Below are 22,016 nucleotides of genomic sequence, written 5' to 3'. Positions count from 1 at the left end.
TATCTGGAGAAAACCAACACACGCACGGGGAGAACAGGCAAACTCCACACAGAGTATGCCCAAACTGATGGACGTGTGGGAGGCCAACATGCTAACCACCTGACTGAGCACAATATATCATCTGCAACTTATCATCTGTAACTTACTGCACTTACTGTGTTATTGTTTTTGTGTGTGTATTGTTAGGGAGCATGTTGTCAGCCATGACTTGCGTGAGCTCTACGAGCATGTGTGTGCACGAGACAGCCAATAAGCTATTTATTCAATTTAACTTGTAACGGTGAAACATATACATTTATTTCCATTTTGTTCTCCAATTTGTGTTTAAAAAATGTAATTTTGAGCCACTCGCAAGCAGCCCCCTTAAATTTTAGTGATATAATCGTATAAAAATAATTTTCATCCTTCAGTGATATTTGCCGTGTAGTGTTTGTGTATCACCACCAGGGTCAGCTCCAATCCGACCAAAGGCTCACCTTGCTTTTTTGCATGATAACAATAAATAATAGGGGTGGTTCGCCAGTCGATATCCTTAATTGCTCCTGGGTTGTATCAATACTAGGCGGTCTCACTGCTCCATCACCAGCCACTGGGAACGGGGTTGCCCGGGAAACGGCCGCATGGCAACAGGATCAGAGCCTGGGGGTTGTCTGCTTCCAGCTCTGCTCCCATTTTAAACCGCCTTTCCTCGCTAGATGGTGTGCAAGCCACTGGAGAGTACACTTCCCCGCACAGTGGGCTCACAGCATCGAGCAAACCCGGGACAACTCAACACTCGTTCATAGCTGGCTGCGCGGAGAGTGGAGATATAGCCTCACTTTAAGGTTTTCCTCATATTTTGGCAGACTTGGAATAAAAAACAAGCAGCGACCACATCCAGCTGTGACGGACATAATGATTGCGGTGACGGATGCTTGTGTTTGTGGTCAGTGGCTAAGTGCGGTCCTCCTCAGCCTCTGCTGCTTCCTGCCGTCGTGTTTGCCAGCGGGGCAAGTTGTGGACTATTCCTCGGTTGAAAGTGTGGTCAGCAGGCAAGGCGACACGGCTCTACTAAGGTACCGACAACTCGCTAACATCACTTTTTTCAGAGTTCCACCAAGCCGCACTGTTTCACGTATAAACACCCCAAATGAAGGCATTTTGTTACCAAAGAGGGGACACAATAGGGGGGCTGTTTTTTTTTTTTTTTTCCCTCCAAGCCTTTCTTGTCTCCGCCCGCCCGGGATGCGCCGAGTGCGCTGACCGCTAACAAGACACTCAAAGCCCGCGACAAGTGCAAGCTAGTTCGGCTCGTTAGCCACACAAAAGTTTGGACATACGTCTAGTTTTATAAGTTAACAACCTCTACATACATGATAATGGTGTGTAGTTGCTACATTTTCTCAGCGGTATTGTTGACGTATTAATATACTGTATGCCTGCCACAGAGCGTCGTCGCCCCCCATGAATTGTTTATGATGTGCCGTGTTGTTGCTTAATGATGGAGTGGAATAATATTAGTGTCTACCGTTAATGCCCATTTTGGGGACAGTGCAGTGTGATGTCGCAGTTTTAAATAGGAAGCAGCAGAATACATGTGTGGTCAGGACTTGCTGTCTCCAACCTACCTGCATCTTCTCTTCATCCGTAGCTCACCCGCTTCCATCCATCCATGGTGTGCATGCCAGCTGCACAGGTAGCTGCCCGACTTTTTTGCTCACTTGCTATGGGTGTGGTTTGGACCTTTTACGGTTTAAAATCATTCATTTAGAGGTTGTAAATGTGCAAATATTGACATAAAAGGCAATGGAAGGATTCCGAATGGTTAATTTTAAAGATGTGTATGCTCCATACTCGAACATTCTCTTCTAGGAAGCTGTCTGCCTTTTGATTGGCTTGAATCGTCAATTGATTTTCCCCATAGAGAATAACTATACACAGGTAATGGTGTAAGTCAAATTAACACAAAATGTGCAGTGACTCTCTTTACCGTATCTGTTTTCTGTACCACGTTACCTCATTAGGGTCATGAGTGAGCTGGAGCCTATCCCAGCTGACCGTGGGTGAGAGGTGGGGTACACCCAGGACTGGTCACCAGTCCATCACGGGACATAAACGACCATTCATTTCACACTTATGGACAATTTAGAGTCTCTGTTCAACCTAACATGCATGTAGGATGTGGGAGGAAACCGGAGTGCTCGGAGAACATCCACCCAAGAACAGGGAGAACATGTCAACTACACTCAGAGGTTTGAAGCCTTGATCTGTCTGTGTAGCTGACATGCTAACCACTGTGATTTTCCTCTTTGGCTCATCATAACTCAGAGGTTCCCAAAGTGTAGCGTGCATTCCCTAGGGGTGATGAGCTATTACGGGAGGTGGGGGCAGCATGGCAGGCAAAGCCATGAATGTCATTTTCAGTATTTAGTTCACACAGAAAAGCTTTACTTGCGATTCTGGTTCTTGTTCATTTGTTTTCTGTAAAAATGTAGGTTGACTTCTACTGATTTTTCCCCGCCCCCCTGTGACCGTGAACAGGTGAAATGGAGGTAGAAATGCCAGGATGGAAATAGTACGTTAATGTGAAGGTAGTGGTGTCACGATAAACTCAGCACACGATGACATTTTAACATTATGTTTAAGAAAACTAAAATGACAAAATAGGGCTGGACAAGCGGACTTTTTTTATTTAACTGAGTCACAAAACAATGCAGGTACATTTTTAAATGATTTATAACTTTGCATGCATGAGCTAAGCATGACACTTTTAACTGCAGGAACTTTTTTCCACAAATTGAAATGAAAAATAAAAATGATAAGTTAAAATAATGGCGGCAGTTGTAGATGATACTACAAGTAGTTATGTAAAGATACACGTAAAACAGATTGTAGTACAGTCGTCCCTTGTTTATAGCAATTAATTGGTTCCAGACGTTAAATGAATTTTCACGATATAGGATTCAATGTTATTAAATTGAATAGTTTTATGGCAGAGAAAACCTGTTTCTGACTTTCTAAATACGTTTTTTTTAACACTAGAGCCCTGTAGACATGAAGTAACACCCCTATAGTTGCCTTTACACTCCCACATTGCAAGTCTTAAACTGCAGGCACTCGGGACGGCCACTACCTAGTGAGCTAACAGGCTAGCGAGCTAACCAGTTAGCCTCAAGTGTATTTCTTCTAAACATAAGAAGCCAAAAACTTACAACTTTCACAAAGGATGGGATAACTTTTTTCACTTTGTCATGTCAAGACAATGTAAGGTAATGTCTCAATGTTTTGTGTCATTGCTGCCGCCTAGTGACTAGAATACTACATATTACTTGTATTTCAATATGCTTTGATTAGCGTGTCGTACCAGGAAGTTGTGAAATAGATACCACTATCACATGTTTTGAGCGAAGTCATATGACATAGACATTAACACGGCAGCAGCTGTTCGACTTTGATGGAAAAAAACTGCTGCATGTCATGAGCAAGTGACGCTGGGAACACGGCGGTAGGTTGGATTACAAGGTTTATAGTGTGCGTAAAGCACTTAATGTGCTGTTCCAATTCACTTCCATATTACATGTGTTATCCTCAATAGATGCCGTCGTTGACAGTATCACAGATGTCTGGCCGCTCTGTTCTTGTGAGACAGCTTTTCTCGAAACGAGAAATATTGTTATGCTTTAATCTCGTGACCCCGAGTTAATATAAATGCTTGAAATGTCATAGCATCTCAAGATCGTCTGATTCGCATACTATATACACTCAGAAATATGCACAATCTAAGGAGAGCCTTGATGGTATCTTGTTGTACCAATATCAAATATCCGCTGTGATGGCTCAGAGGTTGTGAAGGATGTGGAGGGCAAGCCTGCGCCATTTCAATGAATTCTCTAGATGTTGACACTAGAAGATGCGAGGCATGGAGCTGAATACAGAGCAGCTGAACTGTCGAAAGTTCCACTCAGGGCTGCTTGTAGTCAGTGACGTCTCATGGTAGCCTGCTGAAGAGAGGAACTGTTTGCTGAGTGAGGTTGTGCATATACTATAGATGTGTTCTACTGTAATTGCAAAATTGGCCACTGTTCTTTGTTTTTGCAGTTTCTTCCATACACAAAGTCCATTCCTTCTTTGAGACTTATAGCCCCGAATGTCTCTTAGGAGAAGCCTTCAAATTCTCTGGTGTCAGTTTGGGAAGGCAAAAGCTTCTCCTGGATCCTGATGGGTTTTTGCACCAGTAATAAGCTCAGCTCAGTTTCCTCCTACCTTCAGAATAATGCAAAGTCTCGACAATATCTCCAACAAAAATCCACCGAGAGATGTAGAAAATTTAGAAGTCATTTTCAGTCAGCTTGTATGAGTGAGGTTTCTCTTATTTTTTTAAGTTATCCAGTGGCGCCTTAACCTCATTCACCCCAGTGGACACTCGTGCTCTGCTTCCACCTGTTGCAATAATCCAATACACCTTCAAAATTGCTCCTTTCCTGGCCAGGTTCGAGTTGCTGTTTTCAACCAATAAAAGTTGAGTGGCAATAAAAGTTGATGCTTTTCTTTAACCACAAGGGCCCTTAGCTGTTTCTCCCTTCCCGTCTTTTTCATTGGTCCAAAGCATCCGCCGTAAAAACATGGATTTTTGTCTTTCAGGATTTAAGGGTAGTGCCCATTATTGCCAAGGGAACACCTTGACCATTAAGGAGGTACCTCGAAGCTAGCTGTAGAAAATGTTAGATCTCTCGCAAACTGACGACGCCTGAAGCGTGCAATTAGTCACTGCCACTGGATTATGGAGTCGATCCCGTGAGGTACAAGCTCTGTCACATATTAATTTCCCCCAACTTATTCAATTGTGAGCACCACATTACTGCTGTCATGATGCATGTCGGACCACACCACTGAAATTGTTCTGGGCTTCTAGAAGAATGAGGGATGGTACATGTGTGTAGCACCACCTTTTAATCATTATCCAAAAGCTCAGCCTCCAACAAAGACCCTTGTTGTTTGTGATAGCTTGTCATGATTACACAGCATTTTACCATGCATGAGTGGATCCGAGTTCGGCCCATATGCTGCATTTTTTTCCCGACATACTCCCATTGGAAGCGCATTCATTGCTAGCACTTTAGTCACAGCATCCTTTCCCCCACAAACCCATTTACAAATTCCATGTTGTTTTGGATTCAATTGACTAAACCTGGAATGAAAATAACATCAACTGGCTACAAATTGGAAGTAGACAGCCAGATGAAGAGAGCTGCCCCCTGCTGTCAGCAAACACACAGTATCAGTGGCAGCCTCTTCCACATGGATAAGCAGCTGTAATAGCTACTGTCTGTTAATTTAGTCAAACTTCACTAAAATATCAAGCATAAGGTGAGTACTCCACACAGAATGATAACACACATTGTCGTATTTTCATTTGAATTGTAGACTGTGTTGGGTCCTCATGTAGATTATACTCCCAGTATGTGTCCAGTATGTATAAGGTCTTATACTGCGTATCGGAAACTTGTGTGAGGAGGCAAAGTGCTCTTTGCATGACAAAGAGTGTCATTTGCAACTAATAATGATGGTGTTTTCTACAGTACAAATACTGTATATGACTGTGACATAATGATGCTAGGGCATAGCAGGAAAATGATAGCTCTTTCTCTCATTTCAGGATGCAAATTCGACTGGTCAGTAGCTTGCCTTCAAAAATGTCATGTCATTAGACCAGTTAATGAAAAACTACAGTATATTTTTTTTATGACTGAGTGGCATTGATTGATAACACCGGGTGCTATGTTTTCTAGCCACACCAAGGAAAGTAACTGAACAATCTATCATTTTCCCGAGCAAGGAATTGTGTCGGCATTTACCAAAACTGTTTTTGCAAGCAATATCCATTAAAGCGGTATGCGTCCATTCTGTCAAGACAAAAATGAGGACTATTAATAGATTGTTTTCTCTCCATATAGTCCAATTTAAACACATAGCTGTTAGCTGTCTTTTTAACACAAAACTATGGTTGAAGAAAAATCAATTTAGTCTTTCTGCTTTCCAACACTTTTTTTTAATAAGGCCACGGCCAATTTGGTCTCCAAATGTAACAAAGGCTACCTAATCTTGGTTGGGAGATGGATTACGTTTCAGGAGTGCCAAAGACGGTCATTAGCTGTAAATTATTAGTGGTATCAGGCACACATCGACTATTAATGAAATGCCCAAATCCTCTTGACTGGGGAGTAGTGTTGTTGTCTGCACAACGTTGCTCTGTTTCACAGTCCATATGCTTATTGTCTTCTTCACAACTCGCATTTATTGTGTGAATAGCCATTTGACCTCCGTTTTTTGCAAGTGCGTAGACACTATAAGGATGCATAACCAGAAGGGGGACATGGGTTTCCCTCTGGAGCGATTCAAGCATGCATGTTATGTGGGTAAAACAAACATTTAACCATTGAAAGGCAGGCATATTGTTAACATCATGGTCAATCTGTTCCTGTCTTGGTGAAAGTACTTCCTGAAGTATGGATGACCTTTTCCAGATAAGCTCACATACCAGACAAACTGCAACTACATTTTTCCTTCAAGGATTCCAGTTAGCCTACTGAAATGATCGTTTGGGTTTTCGGTTGAAGCAGTTTCATTTGCATAGTTCTTCTTAATACCTGGTCACGCTTTCAGGAGATTGACATAATCGGTGTGTAAATGTGCAGGGCTTCTCTTAATACACAGACACACATTATTTGTACGGTAGGCATTGCAGGTGTTTAATTTACATTGATCCGCCTACTGCACTTCTTCCATCTGTGGACCTGCCTACCCCACTGTATGAACTTTATTTTTGATTAAGAGGTGACTCAAATGCTTCCACAAGGACCAAAAAGCAATAGGAGCAGCTTTGTTATCAATGACCGATAAGGGTTTTAGCATTAGCATTAATCTACATGAAGATACCAGTGGGACATAATAACATAATGACATAGAATCAGGAGCAACTGGGGTTCAGTATGTTTGTCATACTTTGGAAGGGCTGGAGGGAAACTGGGACTGGAATCACACATCTCCCAATTCCTTTTATACATACTTGGAAGCCACAAAGCTGTTTTATGGTACTTCTTTGTTTATTTTCTGAGTACTACATGACCTTTCGATAAGGATGTTGCACTAACCTGTGTGGATAATTCATTCACAATATGGATTATTATAAAATGGCTACAGTTGCTTTTTTCCTGCTACATTTTTCAAATCAGTGATACCCATAACATCATGATGAGGAACGATTTCAGCGGTCAATAACCTTTGGTCTTTTATGTCAATCAATACACTTCTCATGGGCGTCAGAGAACTTTACATAAGAGATCAATCACAGCTTCTTTAAAGATTACCCTGCTATTGCTCAACGCTGAAATGCTTTTGTTCACCTCCATTCACCGTTCACTCAAATATTGTAGACAAGTAAGTAAACCAACTCTTACACGTCTTATATGTCTCAGGGCTATCTGAGAAAATCAGAAAGATTTTGAACAAACATATCATACCAATACACTTCAAACCTGGTAAAACTTTGACACAGAGGTTGGTACACCCCAAAACAGGATACCCCATACTCAGAAAAAAAATCTGGTGTGTCCAGTGCAGTGAGGAATGCACCAATTTTTAAATTGGGGAAACCAAGCAGCCACTGAGCAGGCGCATGTCACAATGCAGAGGGGCTAACTTTTCAGGTCAAGACTCTGCAGTCTACCTGCACTTCAAAGAGAAGGAACACTCTTTTGAGGACAAAAACATACATATTATGGACAGGGGAGGATGGTTGAGAGGAGAGTGAGGAAAGCCATCTATGTTAAGGGGATAGTTCAGATTTTTTGACATGAAGTTGTATGTACGTTCATGTAAATGTGACAAAGACACTCGCATCTTCTTCCGCTGTGGAACTCATATATAAACAAGATGGCCGCGGCTCTCCGTCGCGGAAGTAGATGTGAGTGTCTTTGTCACATGAACATGAATGCACAGGCAATAGTGCGCAGGGATACGGCGGGAGACAGATATATATACAGTATATAACGGCAAGCATTTTTTGAGAAGCCGTTTTTGTGATGCAAACGTATTAATCTTTTGAACGCATATTGTTTTGAGAAGCCAAACTCTTTACTTAATTGTCTTCAGCAACTAAGTGGAACTACGTTCTTCATCACGGAAATCTGACCAGAACTGGATTTAGAAGACCAGGTCGGGGGTAAGTCTCTGTTATTGGACTACAATGCTGATGGGGATGTCATACAACTTCTTGTCAAAAAAATCCGAACTATCCCTTTAAGGTTGAGAAGCCATCTCTGAAAAGAGGGGGAGGTCTGCGACACCATCTGCCTCCCACATACAATGCTGTCCTTCCCTAAAAGATTAAATAATTTAGCCTTTAACAAAAAACAAGGAATCGCCACCTTGGTCTCAGGTATATGACCATCATTAGATCTGAATGGGATGCTAACGAAGGTGATACCACCCAAACAGCCATCGTTGGCGGGCAGAGGCTCCACATTGTATCCCAACGACCGTCACTTCACACCACTAAAGAGCGAATCCATTTCTGACTGGATATGCCTCCTCCTTAGGAGGATAAATACACTGGATTTTGCACCAAGTTCTCAGACTAGAGCTGTCCTATCTTGTCTGACTGGCACACCTAGTCTTTGAGCATGAACTGATGAAACCTGCTTGGATAAGAGGCATTTTGTCTTCTAAGACAAACTGAACAGTCCAGTTCCGATCGATTCAATGACAATGATACAATGACTTGGATGAATGAGAACATTCACAGGCACAATTCTTACCGGCAAAAGCGCGAGTGTTCTCCAGAGCGGTTTTAGTTATATGTTTAATTTAAGGCATGAAATTGTTTAGATGGCATGAGGCTGCCTGCATCTAGTGTCTTCTTTAGTCGGTAGAGTCAATCCGTCGTGTGTTCCAAAAATTAAGCATTTCTGTTTGCAATCAAGTGAATGCGTGCTTCTGCGAATTAACTCCATAATAGAAATGTTTTTTCATAGTAAATCCTCAGAGGAAAATAGATTCTATGTAAGGCTTAAAACATATTGCTAATATTGCTGTTGTAACAACAACTATAAGGACTAGGGAAATGATTTGCTGTGGGAAATTGAGCTTTTATGCATCCCCCCACTGTATGCATCCACGTAATTGCAGTCTTTCTACAGGAATATTTCAAATAAGTGGTTTTGGGAAGGAGATATGGTTATCTTTTTGGCAACGTCAGGTCCTCACTAATTAGTTGTGGTTTTCTGACAGTACGGTACAATCCCAGCTGAGATTCTTCAGTCCATCCAAGCTGCTGTACACGAACAAGTCTGGGTATGCCTCTCATATCAGCAAGGTGTAGATGGAACATGCTGACATGCAAATCTTTGCAACAAACGCTTCAGTTTGAGGGGTGCTCCATTTTGCTTGCTGATCACGAAAAGTTTGCTTTTGGCAAGGTTGTGAGAAATGTTACACATTCTGCAGTAGACCTGAACATATTATTCTTAAATACAGTTTGATGTCAGAGGGTGAACAAGCGGTGACAACACGATGCTATTTTTCTACTGAATGTGAGCATATTTCAATAAACATGGCAGGGTAGTAAGAAATGTTTTCTCTGGATAAATAGGGTTCATGCCATTTTCCGGAATGCAAGTTCTTTGTGTGTAAGCCTGAGTTGACACATATAAGTTCACTAACTTCTGTAAAATCACTCATAGGGTTGTCCTTTAGAATATTACAGCTGTTAAATAGACTTTGTTGGCGATACCGCTTTTATGTTATCTATGTTACCACCATTGACTTAAGCCCTATGACCTTTTAACTTTTGGAATTTGCATACGCCAACATACACCAAATGAGACATATATTGTCTTTATTTGTCTGTAATTTCATGGCTGTAGAATTTTAATTGGTGTCACTGAAAAGTTTTTTTTTTTTTTTCCAATATCTGTCATCTGCATAATGAATGTGCGGATTTCAGACTGAGGCAAATGTTTGTTGGTGCCAGGTAATTGGAGTGTCTGCATTGGTAATTACTACTGAATGGAGAAAGAGGCAGTAGAACAAATCAGTATCACTAATAATTGTGCTGCCTTTTGTTGCTGGTGTTTTTGAGGAGAAGTAGGCCAAATACTAATATCAGTTATGTAAATACTGAAATTGCTGATTTAATTTTGTGCTTTAAGATAGGGATAGATAAACTAATTTGATATTTGCTGCTTCAGTACATTCATTTTGATGTGTTAACTATTTATTTTTTTTACAGTATAATTGTTTTCTAGCATTACATAAGCAATTGTTTGAGTTGAATAGTCTGTTTTTCATGGATGAGCACAAGTCATTCTGAGAGCATCCTATTTACTTTCTACTTACTTGTGTATTTGGTACATACGTTACAAACTATACAGGTCAAATCGTCTCACACCAAATTTTTGTATTTGCTGATATCTACATCAGCCCGTTTAGGCAGTCAACAAGTTGGACTTCATTGCTGTCCCAGGGTTTCTGTCAATGAACGTCTTAACCTAGGCCCTGAACCTACCATGGACATATACTTAACGTTGGTACAATGTCGGGCTGCAGCTAACAATGATTTTCTTAGTGGATTAATCTGAAGCTTGTTGTTTTGGTTAATGGAGTAATTGGTTTGACCCTAGACCAGGGGTCTGCAACCTTTAACATCTGAGGAGCCATTCGGACTCGTTTTCACCAAATTAAAACCCACTTGGAGCCACAAAACCTATTTGACCGCAAAATTGAAGGTAATGCTACATGTATTGTTTCCTTAAAACTAGTCATGTTCCCTTCCTGTCTTCCTGTTTTTCCTGGTAAGCCACACGTGTTGTCACCTGGCAATTAGTCACGTTTCTTGAGCTCCACCTGTGCATCACTTTGGTGTGAGATGAATCTCTCCTTAGCCGTTGTGTTGCCACACATCTCCTTCTCTGCCATTGTTCTCCTTTACAAAGTGTTTCCATGGTTCAGTATTTTTGCTCTGTTCTACTGTATCTATAGCTTGCTTATGCTGCTGCTTTGTTGGAAGCTCTGTCCTCCAAATGCTCTTGCGTAGCGTGACGTACACATCCAAAAATTTCTAACCTTGCATTGCGGTGAGGCGGACTCTAATGACTGTAATTGGTCGGCTTTTAGTAAATCACTTCCGGAACATGCCTCTGAATATTCTCATTCATCCAGGTAATTATATTCTCAGGGCATTCAGTTGATCGCAAGTGGACGGTTCAGGTTGTCTTAGAAGATAGGACAGCTGTCTTATCTAGTCTGACTGGTGTCTGTCCCACCTAGTCTTTGAGTATAAACTGATGACTCCTGCTCGGATGAGAGGCGAAACGACTTCTAAGACAACCTGAACAGTCCAGTTGCGCTCGTTTGAGTGCCCTGAGAACACTTCCTGAACAATCGTTCAGTTTGTACAGAAAACCTTTCCAAATGCTTTTTCTGACGATTTTGGATCAACATTTGCAATAAAAGTGTTGTAACACAGAAGCTGAAATCACAAAATATTTACAAAAAAAACCCCTACGATTAATATAATATCAAAATAGTTGTAGAATAATTGGATAATTGATTGATTGTTGCAGCTCTAGTACAATGTATAGTATATAGTGAAGTTTGTTTTTGTCATTGTTATGTGAAAAAATGAACAGAGTACAAGTAGATGGTAATCCATATGCGCAAACTGTACATGTCTTGTGCAATGTAGCAACCAGTCTGTCATGCAAAGATTTTCCCACATATTGATAGGTTTAACGCATACACTCTCAGTTTCATCTTTTTGCATTCTACGTGACAGTCAGTTGCAACAATCGAAATTCCCTGAGGCGTTCAATCTCTTTCTAGCTTGCACAGAATCTTCCGTCTTCTGTAAAACAGCTAGTTGTCTTTGGTGGAAGTGTGTGGGCCAAGTCTCTCTGCTGCAAACCTAAATCCAGGAGCTGCCTTTGATACGAACACAATGCCCCCGTTGGCTTCTTCTCTCTGCTATGCGGGAGAAACTTTGATTTTTAAAACATTCACCTGTGTTCTTGCCAACATACTTGGTAATGTAGGACTTCTCACAACCTGAAAAGTATAATCTTGTCGTCTTTGTTTTCATGGTCACCCTTATAACCATCCAACATGTTCATAAAAAAAAAGCCGTACAGTGCTTATGAGGTTACCTTTACCAATGTATTGTGTCTTGGCTCTGTTCTTGGCAGAGCTGCGTGTGCAACCAGGTGCTGTGTTGAAATGCCTTCAGTGGTTCACTTCAGAGAAAATATGAACCAGATGCTTTCCTTTTGTTGTGTGCTTATACCAGTAAGCTGTAATAGCAAAATACAGAGATGAGAAAATTCCTCAACTGGAAAAGAACATGTTTGTTCTACAATAATCTTTCCCTTGTAGATTGCCTACCTTGTCTTGTACACTTTTTCAGTTTGATGCGTTTTGCCATTGCATAGGTCTTTTTGGATGTAGTTAAACTTCCCATAGACGATGTGTTGATCTTCTTTATACAGCAAATTAGTTGAAATGCAGTCAATCAATAGTACTGCACTCCTTTTCTCCTCTGTTGCTTCAAGACGTGTTTAATCAACAATGATTATCACACACTTGAAATAAGTTTGAACACACAATTTGTCATAATTTAACCTGGCAGCCATCATCACAAAGCTAACTTCCCAGGCAGTAATTTGTTGTTTTTTTCAATAAGACTTACAAATTTAGGTCACTGATGGTTTGGAGTTGCAGGCAGTGTGCGTTCAGTTCCCACTCAGTGACGGTATAAATGGTTCTATATGTGCCCTGTGATCGACTGTCGACCAGTCCAGGGTACAGTCCGCCTTTCGCCCAAAGTCAAAGAGCTAGAAAATGGATGGGCTTACAAATGTGTGCACTTCAACAAGGGGGATACAGTAGATGACGCTAAAATAACACACCGGAGATGGCGTGCAAGCCTTGCAAAGAAAGTGTTGAAAACATCCATTTTTGAGTCAAAAAGCTAATACGTCTGAGAGCTCTTCAGCAGTGAAGAGCTGTCTGTGAGTAGACAGTGTTCAAATGCTGGCGAAGTGATGCCTTTCCACAGAGTTATTTAACAGCATGTATCCGGGAGAGAGCAGGAGAGGTAAGTGATCCCTTAGCCTGCTCCATGACTAATTATACGACTCTTGCTAGGCAGCTCTCCACTGGCAGAATTATGGTAAAAACTCCCAATTTTGTCCATAAACGTTCAATATCATGAAATCTCAATGCTCAATTAGTGACTGACACAGTACAAGCAAGCCAAACAAGTACAGTCAAACCTCAGTTTTCCAATTTCTCAGTTCTTGTATTTATTTATTGGTTTACTTGATGGGGACAGTGTACATTAATTAGCTTTGCTGCAAATGCACCAGAATTGGCCAAAAGGCTATTTTTCATCTGCTGTTCCAGGACAGATGTTATTTTTATCTTCTTGACTTAACTTTTCTTCTTAACCTTAATAATTTGGTTAAGAAGATGTTGACTCTGATTGCACAAAATCCTTGAAGTTGCCACAAGCGTGTGGAGGAGAGCTCAGACTTAGGCAATACTTCCGTAAACACACGGCAGAAGCATGTGACATCATGCTTTTGCGCATGTGCCTCACTTTCTGGGCGCTTTGCGTTTACATTGACAAGTCAAATTCTTTTGGTAGTATTTGGTATTTTTTGTTTTTTTTTTGGTATGATAAACCGGTTTATCATGCACAACCATACTGTCTGCCCTCCTCTCGTTCCGTTCCTCGCTGTCTTTGCCAAGTCTTCAGAGTCTTCAGTCAAGTTAAAAGTGATGATTAATGATCATTTATCCATTTAATTTGTCATTTATCATTATTTCCCTTTTTTTGCATGTAAAATTAACATTTCTTCACTAGATTTTTGGGTGTCTGGAATGGATGAATTGGATTTACATTGCTTGGGTTTTGTATGATTTGGCTTTCCTCTGACCTTTTGGAAGAAATGCCAAGCAGAGTAAATACTTCCACATGTAAGTGCAGTCTTCTCTTTAGGGCCTGAAACTTTTCTGTTTTCTGTTGACTGCAGAATCTATTCATATGTGTTCAGGCACAAACTGTTTTTTTTTGGTGTCTGGAAATTGATTGAGCTCCCCCCCCCGCAAAAAAATCGAATGCATTTGGAAATAGCGTGAAACCACCAGTGTTCTGGTGCTGCATCCTCTTCTTTGCGCCTAAGGGCGTACGTCATAATGCATTTACATTAAGGAGGTGTCTTGACAAGCTGTTTTTATTTTCTTTATGAGTTTTTTCCTGCATCCGACAGCAGGTAACAAGGCCTGTCACTGCTGTGCTTCACTAACTGCCAAGTCTTTTCCGTTTCAGCTCAATACTTGATGAATGGGGCTGTTGTTCATGTTGCAAAGCAAAATGCAGACCTATAGAGGGCTTTAATTGTGTGTTTTATTCCCAGGGTATTATGCCAGTAATCGTGGAGGATCATGACCTTTACAGCCAGTGAAGTTTGATGGCTTCTGTTTTGGGATTTCTATTATCTTGTCATGTTTATACAGTACCTGTGTGGAGAATTTTATGGTGTAATGTACAGTGATCATGAGAGCTTAAGTAGACTTTTTATTGTGTTACCCCTGAAAGGAAAGAAACATTTGGGAGTTAATCTTCAGGCACTCAAATTTCCTTTTGAGTCAGCTCCAATTTTCACATTGTCACTGTCAATATATCAGCTGCTGGCTGGCAAAAAAGACTCAGAAATACAGTGTGTATATACAGTATATATATATGTATGTATGTATGTATGTATGTATATGTACAGTATGTGTGTGTATATATATATACTGTGTATATATATATATATATTTTTTATATATATATATATATATATATATATATATATTTTATATATATATATATTATCATCTTACGATTAATACCAGAAAATTGGGTCCAACTACATGAATTATTCAAGCATACGCTGCTATGTAGACTAAAAACAGAATAATAATAATATGCTTTAAAAGGAAAGATAAATGTGCTTAACAACAGCTTATAAACAAGCAAACCTGTCTAAGGAAGAACGGCTAAATCCTCAGTTTGTCCTCGGGAGAGCCTGTTTAAACCCAGATGACAGCCAAAATTCAAAGGCTCCTGTACATATCACCTCCACCTGCTCCTCAATAGGAATTCTGAAGATTTTCCTGGGGGATGTCACGTTGTTGTAGTTTGCCGTGCTACCGAGGAAGCGACAAGGCGTAATGATACAGCCTGGAGACACTGAGATGGTTTGCCATTTTGTAAGGAGGAAAGCGGCAGAACGAGCAAGGGCATGAATGCAATACACCAAAAAGAGAGGAACAACAACAACAAAAATCAAGTTATTTTTGAAATTCTGAAGAAAGAAAATGTATTTATTCAACAGCTAATGACTGTGATCCATCATCTCATTTGGTTCACAGTAGCGTTTATATAGGCTTGTCACGATAATCAACTCTTATTTTGAAGTCCGGAAGTATGGTGTGTGTTGAAAATGTATTTTGAGTCTTGCTAACTGAGGTAGCTAGCTGGGTGCCTCTTGCAGCCGTGGATGTTGTCTTTATTTCACGCACGAAGTCATAGGTATGGGCACGGGCACGGGCATCCTAAAACACTTGGTTACATTACCCAAAACACACCTTTGGCCCACACACACAGCTGCATTAGCATTCTATGCTAAACTAAGCTAACCCAGCCAGTTTACACTGACCATTGCTGTACGTGAGCTGACGCTCACACTCGGTGGAGAGAGTTTTCACGGACTTACTTCTGGAGGCCCTGGTTAGTGTTTGTGAGGACACGCTGCTATGAATGAGCGTTCTGCTGGGGAAATAATTCCCCACACAAACATTCCTTCTCCTCACAATTACAGCATTTCATTCACAATATGTTAATATCCTCGAGACTCTGTATTTAACAGTACATTCCGTTTTATTTGCCAATTCCGCGATTCCATCCGCAATTCCATTAACGTGGAAATTAACTCATGGTGCACTAAACGCATTTTACTGCATCCAAAACATGTATTATGACAAAACTCCGACAAAACCTCATTAAACAACATATTCCAGATATAACGTTGCTAAAAGTGAATCAAGGAAGTGTATATGCATATGAGCTGACAAGGGAGCTGAGTATTTGCGGGTTATTTCTCCATTTTTATTGTCAATATTCAGACAACAAAAGTGACACTGATTCAAAATCAGAAATATCGTGAATGATTATGATTTTCATTTAAGTGCAATTTTGCTAAAATAGTCAGAGTCCTTTTTATTTTCATTGGGGTTTTTTGTCTTTTTTGTTTGCTTAATTTATTTTGTTGTTTGTTGATTCATTTAAAAACTCTTGACATTCCAATTGCAGTGTGAAATACTCTTGAAGAATGAAAGTGTATTGCTTTTGATACAGATACGGTGTACTTGCATTATTATGACTTATGTTATCCTGCCATTCCTGAAAAAATGATCTCCAAATAATGTTGACAGTAACATGGTTTATCTGCAATAATTTGTACAACAATTATCGTTCAGCAAAAGGCCTCCTTTTATACTTAAACATACAGTATTTACTCCAAAACTGTGCTAGTCAGTAATACTTCGCTGCACACCTTTGCCCTTGATTGGAGAGCAGGGAACGTACAGCACCCGTTAATGGAATCCTTTCCAACCATATGCTTTGCAAGCTTAGCGCCGCAGATGTGTGCGGATGAGAGCATACTGTGTTGTTTTGCAAACAGTTTTAAAGGACGAAGGCATTCTGTTTGCTCTGAAGCGAACCTCCCCTACCCCTCACACACACCCCCATGCCCTAAATGGATTAATGTCCAGAGGTTGTCAGTTCAAATGTGGGCAAAGAGGAGAGTCCTTGAGCGAGGCATTTAATCAGGACTTTGTCGCTTACTATCTGTGGTCATAAGCGTTACACACATATCACTGGTTATGTAAGTCACCTTCATTCAGACGGGAGAAACAAATGAAACACGCCACCGATCGCATTGAGAAGAGGATCACAGTCTGATGGGACATCACACAGCTTTTGTTCGGACTGTGTTGTTGTTTTCTGTATGTGCACGGAAAACTCATTCTAGGGGTACGGAAATACTTCGAGCTGGTGCTGCCCACCTTATTTCCCCACCTAATGTGGACTACACAGTTAACAGGACCCCCCACCCCCACCCCCACGGTGTGGCTGACATGTTTGCAGGTTTGTGAGCAGTGCTTTAATCAGACGTCGTGTAGTCGTGCACCTCACACACGTCTGCGTGGGCGGTTTGCTCAGAGATGGACCCCGCAAGCACGGCGAGGAGAATTTGCAGGGTTGGCCAATTAGTGCTGGAAAGTGAAGCGGTGTGCGAGTACATCAGCGGTGACGAGTGCACCAGAGGAGACTTGTCATCAATCATAACGCCAGCTCCAGCCTTCCTCCCTATCCGCCGTTGGACGTGAAAAGGAAGAACCAATTTAGACCATGTTTGAACAGAGTTAACTGACCCCTGATCAATACTCCTATTTTGTACTTTCTGACATATAGAAAGATACCAAATAGATGAATACAGAAACAAATATGCATTTATCTTCTAAATGGAAGATCCTATATACAATGGATATACAGTAATCCCTCATTTATAGCGGTTCATTGCTTCCAGGCCCGACCATGATGAGTGAATTTTTGCAAAGTAGGATTCCTAATTCATACCCAATATATTGGATATAATAAGAGGAAATAAGACAAATACTTGCACTCGTGTGTGTGTGTGTGTGCTGTAAATGTGTTTGAGTGCTTGGGGCCACAAAGTGGCGTTGGGGGTTCAGAGTTGAGTTTTAGCTTGGCGTGGGTTATGGCCGCAACAGTAGGTCGTGTTAAGGATTATTGTGCCTGTTGTGACATCATTCAAACCTGCAATAAAAGTCTGGCGCTTGTGTGTCTCACCCAACTTTACAGTAACATTACTGACACCTAGTGACCAGGGTAGTATACTACATATTGAGAAAATTCCTCTTCTGAATGCCTTATATTTGTATTTTGGTTAATTGAGCTATTTTTATGCTTGAAAATGTTTAATTTTGTCAGAAAACACGTACGCGTCCTAAATATGCACATGTTTTGACTACCAATAGGCCGTACTCAACCACGGAACCGCATGATTTATTAGCTAATATATTTTGGAAAAAACGTGCTTGAGCGGCGCTAGGAAATTTGAAGGGCGGCGTGGCGAGGGATTACTTTATACAGTCTATAACAACTTCATTTTTAAAAATCTGCACTAATGGTTTGGAGTGCATGAGAAAGTGGGAATGTTTTTGACCACATGGTCATTTATTTACAAATATATCGCACAACAGCAACACTCATTCACTGCTCGGTGTTATATCCAAAAAAGATGTAGTACCGTAGACGGTGCATTCATTCTTTATCACCATATATTTTATATATAAGTTTCAAATGTATTCAAATGTTTGCTTTTTATGCAAAAGAAACCTTTCACGTTCATGAATGATGTCATAAATGCGTTGAGTTTAATATTGTAAAAATCTACGTAGGTCAATTTACCAAGCCGGTTTCGACCTGTTTCCATCAGTTAGACAATTTTTGCAGACTTAAACCTTTTATCGTCAATCATCGAGTGCACAACATCGTGTTTATTACCCACGGCTGCTGACACGTGTTTAATTAAAACAAAGGAAGGATGATAAGCTATGCAATGTCACAAGTCTTCATCCAAACAAAATGAACGGCACGCTGAGTTGCAGAGCAACGTAATAACATTGTTTCGGTGGCATTTGGATACATAGTGTAGGTACATGGAGGGCAATAATCATATTAAAAATCACTAAGTGTGCAAGTACACATGGACAGTGACATTTTTGATGCTGCTGCAATGTAATAAACGGACATTTTTCTTTAAGCTTTACTGTAGATAGATTGTTAGTTCACAGCTGGGCCTTGGTTTATGTCTTCACTGTCCTGAGTTCCATTGTAATGAATTATAGACTAAACTAAACACCGATGAAGTCCTCATAAAGCATATCGGCCGTGTAGCCAAAACACTGACACATGGAGCTACATTGTTGTCAAAATTGATTATACACGCATCACCGAGCTGGAACATTCCAGCGGTTATCATACTCCTTCATTATGATAAACACGGCCTCTGTGTTTGCTTTAGAGTACATCCAACATTCACCACGAAGCTACCATGAATACTAACTAGTGCACTTCAAAGTATTCCCTCGTGATTGCATAGAAACGTGCTTGAAAACTGCCACCTAATGAAAAAGATAAACGCAAATGTAATCCCCAAAAAATTGAAAGCCGATTCATCGAGTTAAAATACGTTCAGCCGAAAATAAAAACAGATGAGGTTTTGTGCATGTATTGTGAAAAGAATGGGAATACTAGGACGTTTTATTTTTTCCCAAATTCTGTTTTTTCCATTTGAATTTTTTAAATTCTGTTTTTTTTGTGTGTGTGTGTTTTTTTTTTTTTACCTTTTACACCTATTTTACCAGCATGGAGTGTGTACTTTTGTGAACGTAAATAAAATGTCCGCGAATTAAATGCAAAAATCCTTGCATTTATTGAGGCAATACATTGTTGGACAATTTTATCCAGTATTTCAGATAACTTTTCTAATAGGATGGATCAGGATTTTATGCTGGCGATTCCTGATACTGATCATCCAGGACACATGGATTAATTCTACATTTTTCAGTGTACTTATGATGAGTGCTGTTGGCCAGGGGTGCCGGATAAAGGGGAAAAGTCAGGACAATTCCAAGGTCCCTAGACCGCCAGGGGTCCCAAAAATAGGTAATTACTAATACAATTTGTGATTACAGCGTTCCCTCGTTTTATCGTGGTTCATCTTTGTTCTTGTTCAACTTGTTTAAAGAAGAGAGAAATGTGAGAAAACACTACTACCTGTCTGAGAAAAGGTGTAAAGTGTATCGTGAGGGGTTTTACAGCATATATAATAACTGTAAAAAAATAAAGTTGTCTACTTCGTGGATTTCACTTATTTGGGAACGTACCCCCCACGATAAACGAGGGAACATTGTAATTAATGGGGGGTTGGCGGGGGTTGTGGTTGGGGGGGGGATTTTTTCATGGAAAAAGGAACCATAAAATCACATTAATTTAGGCAAAAACATATTTGACTTACATTTTCAAGATAACATATGTCACTGGTGAAACTGACGCCTTCTTTAACTCATTCAATTCCAGCCCTTTTTCAAAAGACAACCCCTTCAGTTCCGCCAATTTTAGACGATTTTGGCAGATTTTTCAAGGCACACAGAATATTGTGTTCTATGTCTACATAAACATGGAACCGACACGTACCTAAAGAAAGATTAGACTCCCGTCTTTCATCAGAAAAACAAGTTTGTTTCTGCCTTTTTTGTTCTTTAGTAATCAGCAGTAGAACATAGGTAAGTGTCAGGAAAATATCAGTTCCCGACTAAAACAGGGATAAAACCAGCTTTTTGTGAACAGGTAGATTTCAAGCATTACTTTCACTTTGACACAAATATTTTTTGCTACTACGTGTGTGCATGTGTGCACACGTGTGCACCTGTGTGTGCATGCGTTAAAATTTCCCTACAATGCGTAACATTCTGCACGCTACACTCCTCTACGCTCTCTCACTTCCTCCTTCCTGTCATGTGTGATTTGTCCGTTAACATGATCACTGCTGAGCGCTTATCAAATGCAATTCTGCCACCTTGTCCTCAATCCTAAACAAACTGTAATGCTAGTGTTTGTGGTTAAGGAAAGACATAGTCACCAATGCAATTCCAATTATTCATGCAAGATATTTTTTATGACGCCCTTATTTTGTTTACACAATTAGACAGCATGTGGCGAAGAGCACTCTTATTTTGAAGGCCAGAAGTGTGTTGTGCGTGTTGACGGGCTGAGAGCAAGAATAAATGTGCCTTATTTATCGTCCTTTTTTGAGCAGCATCAGCAGACATCATAAAACGCTTGTTTGCATTAACAAGCGGTAAAACATGACATGGTGTAAACACACTCGTTTTTATTGGCCAATTTCACGATTCTGTCCGTGATTCCGTTTTTGCGCGAAAATGTGGCAGTCTTGCTGTGTTTCCTGTGTTATTGTTCTGCCAAGTGCACCAGATGGTGAAGCTGTAATTAAATCCCAAAGGTTGACGCCATACATTGGATTGACTTGAAAATTCAAGCATGACTGCCTTTTGTGCCTTTTTGCGTAGTATACATTATACACATTATACTGTTCTGTAAATTCTAAAACAATACAAGCAAAAAGGATATGCTTGGTACAAAAAAAAATAACAATGATGGAAGTACACCCCAAAATAACTGCTCTCTTTTTGCAGCAACTCTTCAGAGAGCAATTTCTGAAAATGGAAAGGAGCAACAAATTCATCTACCAATCAAATGCATTTTTTTATTACACATTTTTATATTGTGAAAGATCTAAAAAGCATATCATTTGATTTCCTTGTATGAGTTCTTGGCTCATTATTGCCCTTATGTGCTCCAACTTAAAATGTCCATGTGGGAAATACTTGAAGATAATATCTCCAGTGGGAGCCGTGCATTAATGTAATAAGGAACGGTCACAGAAGCTGCCCCCACAAGTTCTCCTTCTGAGCTCTGACTGTGAGAATTTAGACCGGCAATTATGCTTTTCCATTTACAGGTGTTGTTACGAACAAGTTCCGTTCCGTAAGTTGAGTTTTAGTGTAAGTGGAACTCATACCTAAGACCGAACACTTAAGTCACTCACACAGTACACAGAACACATGAAGGACATAAAATACAGTTTTAAAAACACTAAGAAGAAGAAGAAAAAAAAAATCCTTGCCTTTATCCTTGTGACAAAATGGGAGAAGGAAGTAGAACTGAAAGTAATAAGACCGCAACGCTGTTTAGTTTTCACTGTCACTTTCACAGGAGCAGATCCTTGAACATGTTCAAGGATACCAAAGCGACATAGTTTGGC

General features: G+C 40.3%; 1 protein-coding gene across 3 annotated transcripts in view; it reads left to right on the top strand.

Moving 5' to 3' along the window:
• The first annotated feature begins 592 nt into the window (after positions 1 to 592).
• Positions 593 to 22,016, top strand: part of negr1 (neuronal growth regulator 1) — a 191,061-nt gene continuing 169,637 nt past the window's right edge. For 2 of the 3 annotated variants that reach the window (XM_054790012.1, XM_054790011.1), the window contains exons 1-2: positions 753 to 1,055; positions 1,631 to 1,675. In XM_054790012.1, coding sequence (XP_054645987.1) covers positions 895 to 1,055; positions 1,631 to 1,675 — 206 coding nt within the window. In that variant the 5' untranslated portion in view covers positions 753 to 894. Of the gene's footprint in view, positions 1,056 to 1,630; positions 1,676 to 22,016 lie in introns of all 3 variants that reach the window. The other variant, XM_054790013.1, reaches the window with a different exon arrangement.

Source organism: Dunckerocampus dactyliophorus, chromosome 10 (genome assembly GCF_027744805.1).
Source record: "Dunckerocampus dactyliophorus isolate RoL2022-P2 chromosome 10, RoL_Ddac_1.1, whole genome shotgun sequence".
Classification (NCBI taxonomy): Eukaryota; Metazoa; Chordata; class Actinopteri; order Syngnathiformes; family Syngnathidae; genus Dunckerocampus; species Dunckerocampus dactyliophorus.
Note: the sequence above shows the minus strand (reverse complement) of the source record. Positions and strands in the feature narration are given on the sequence as shown.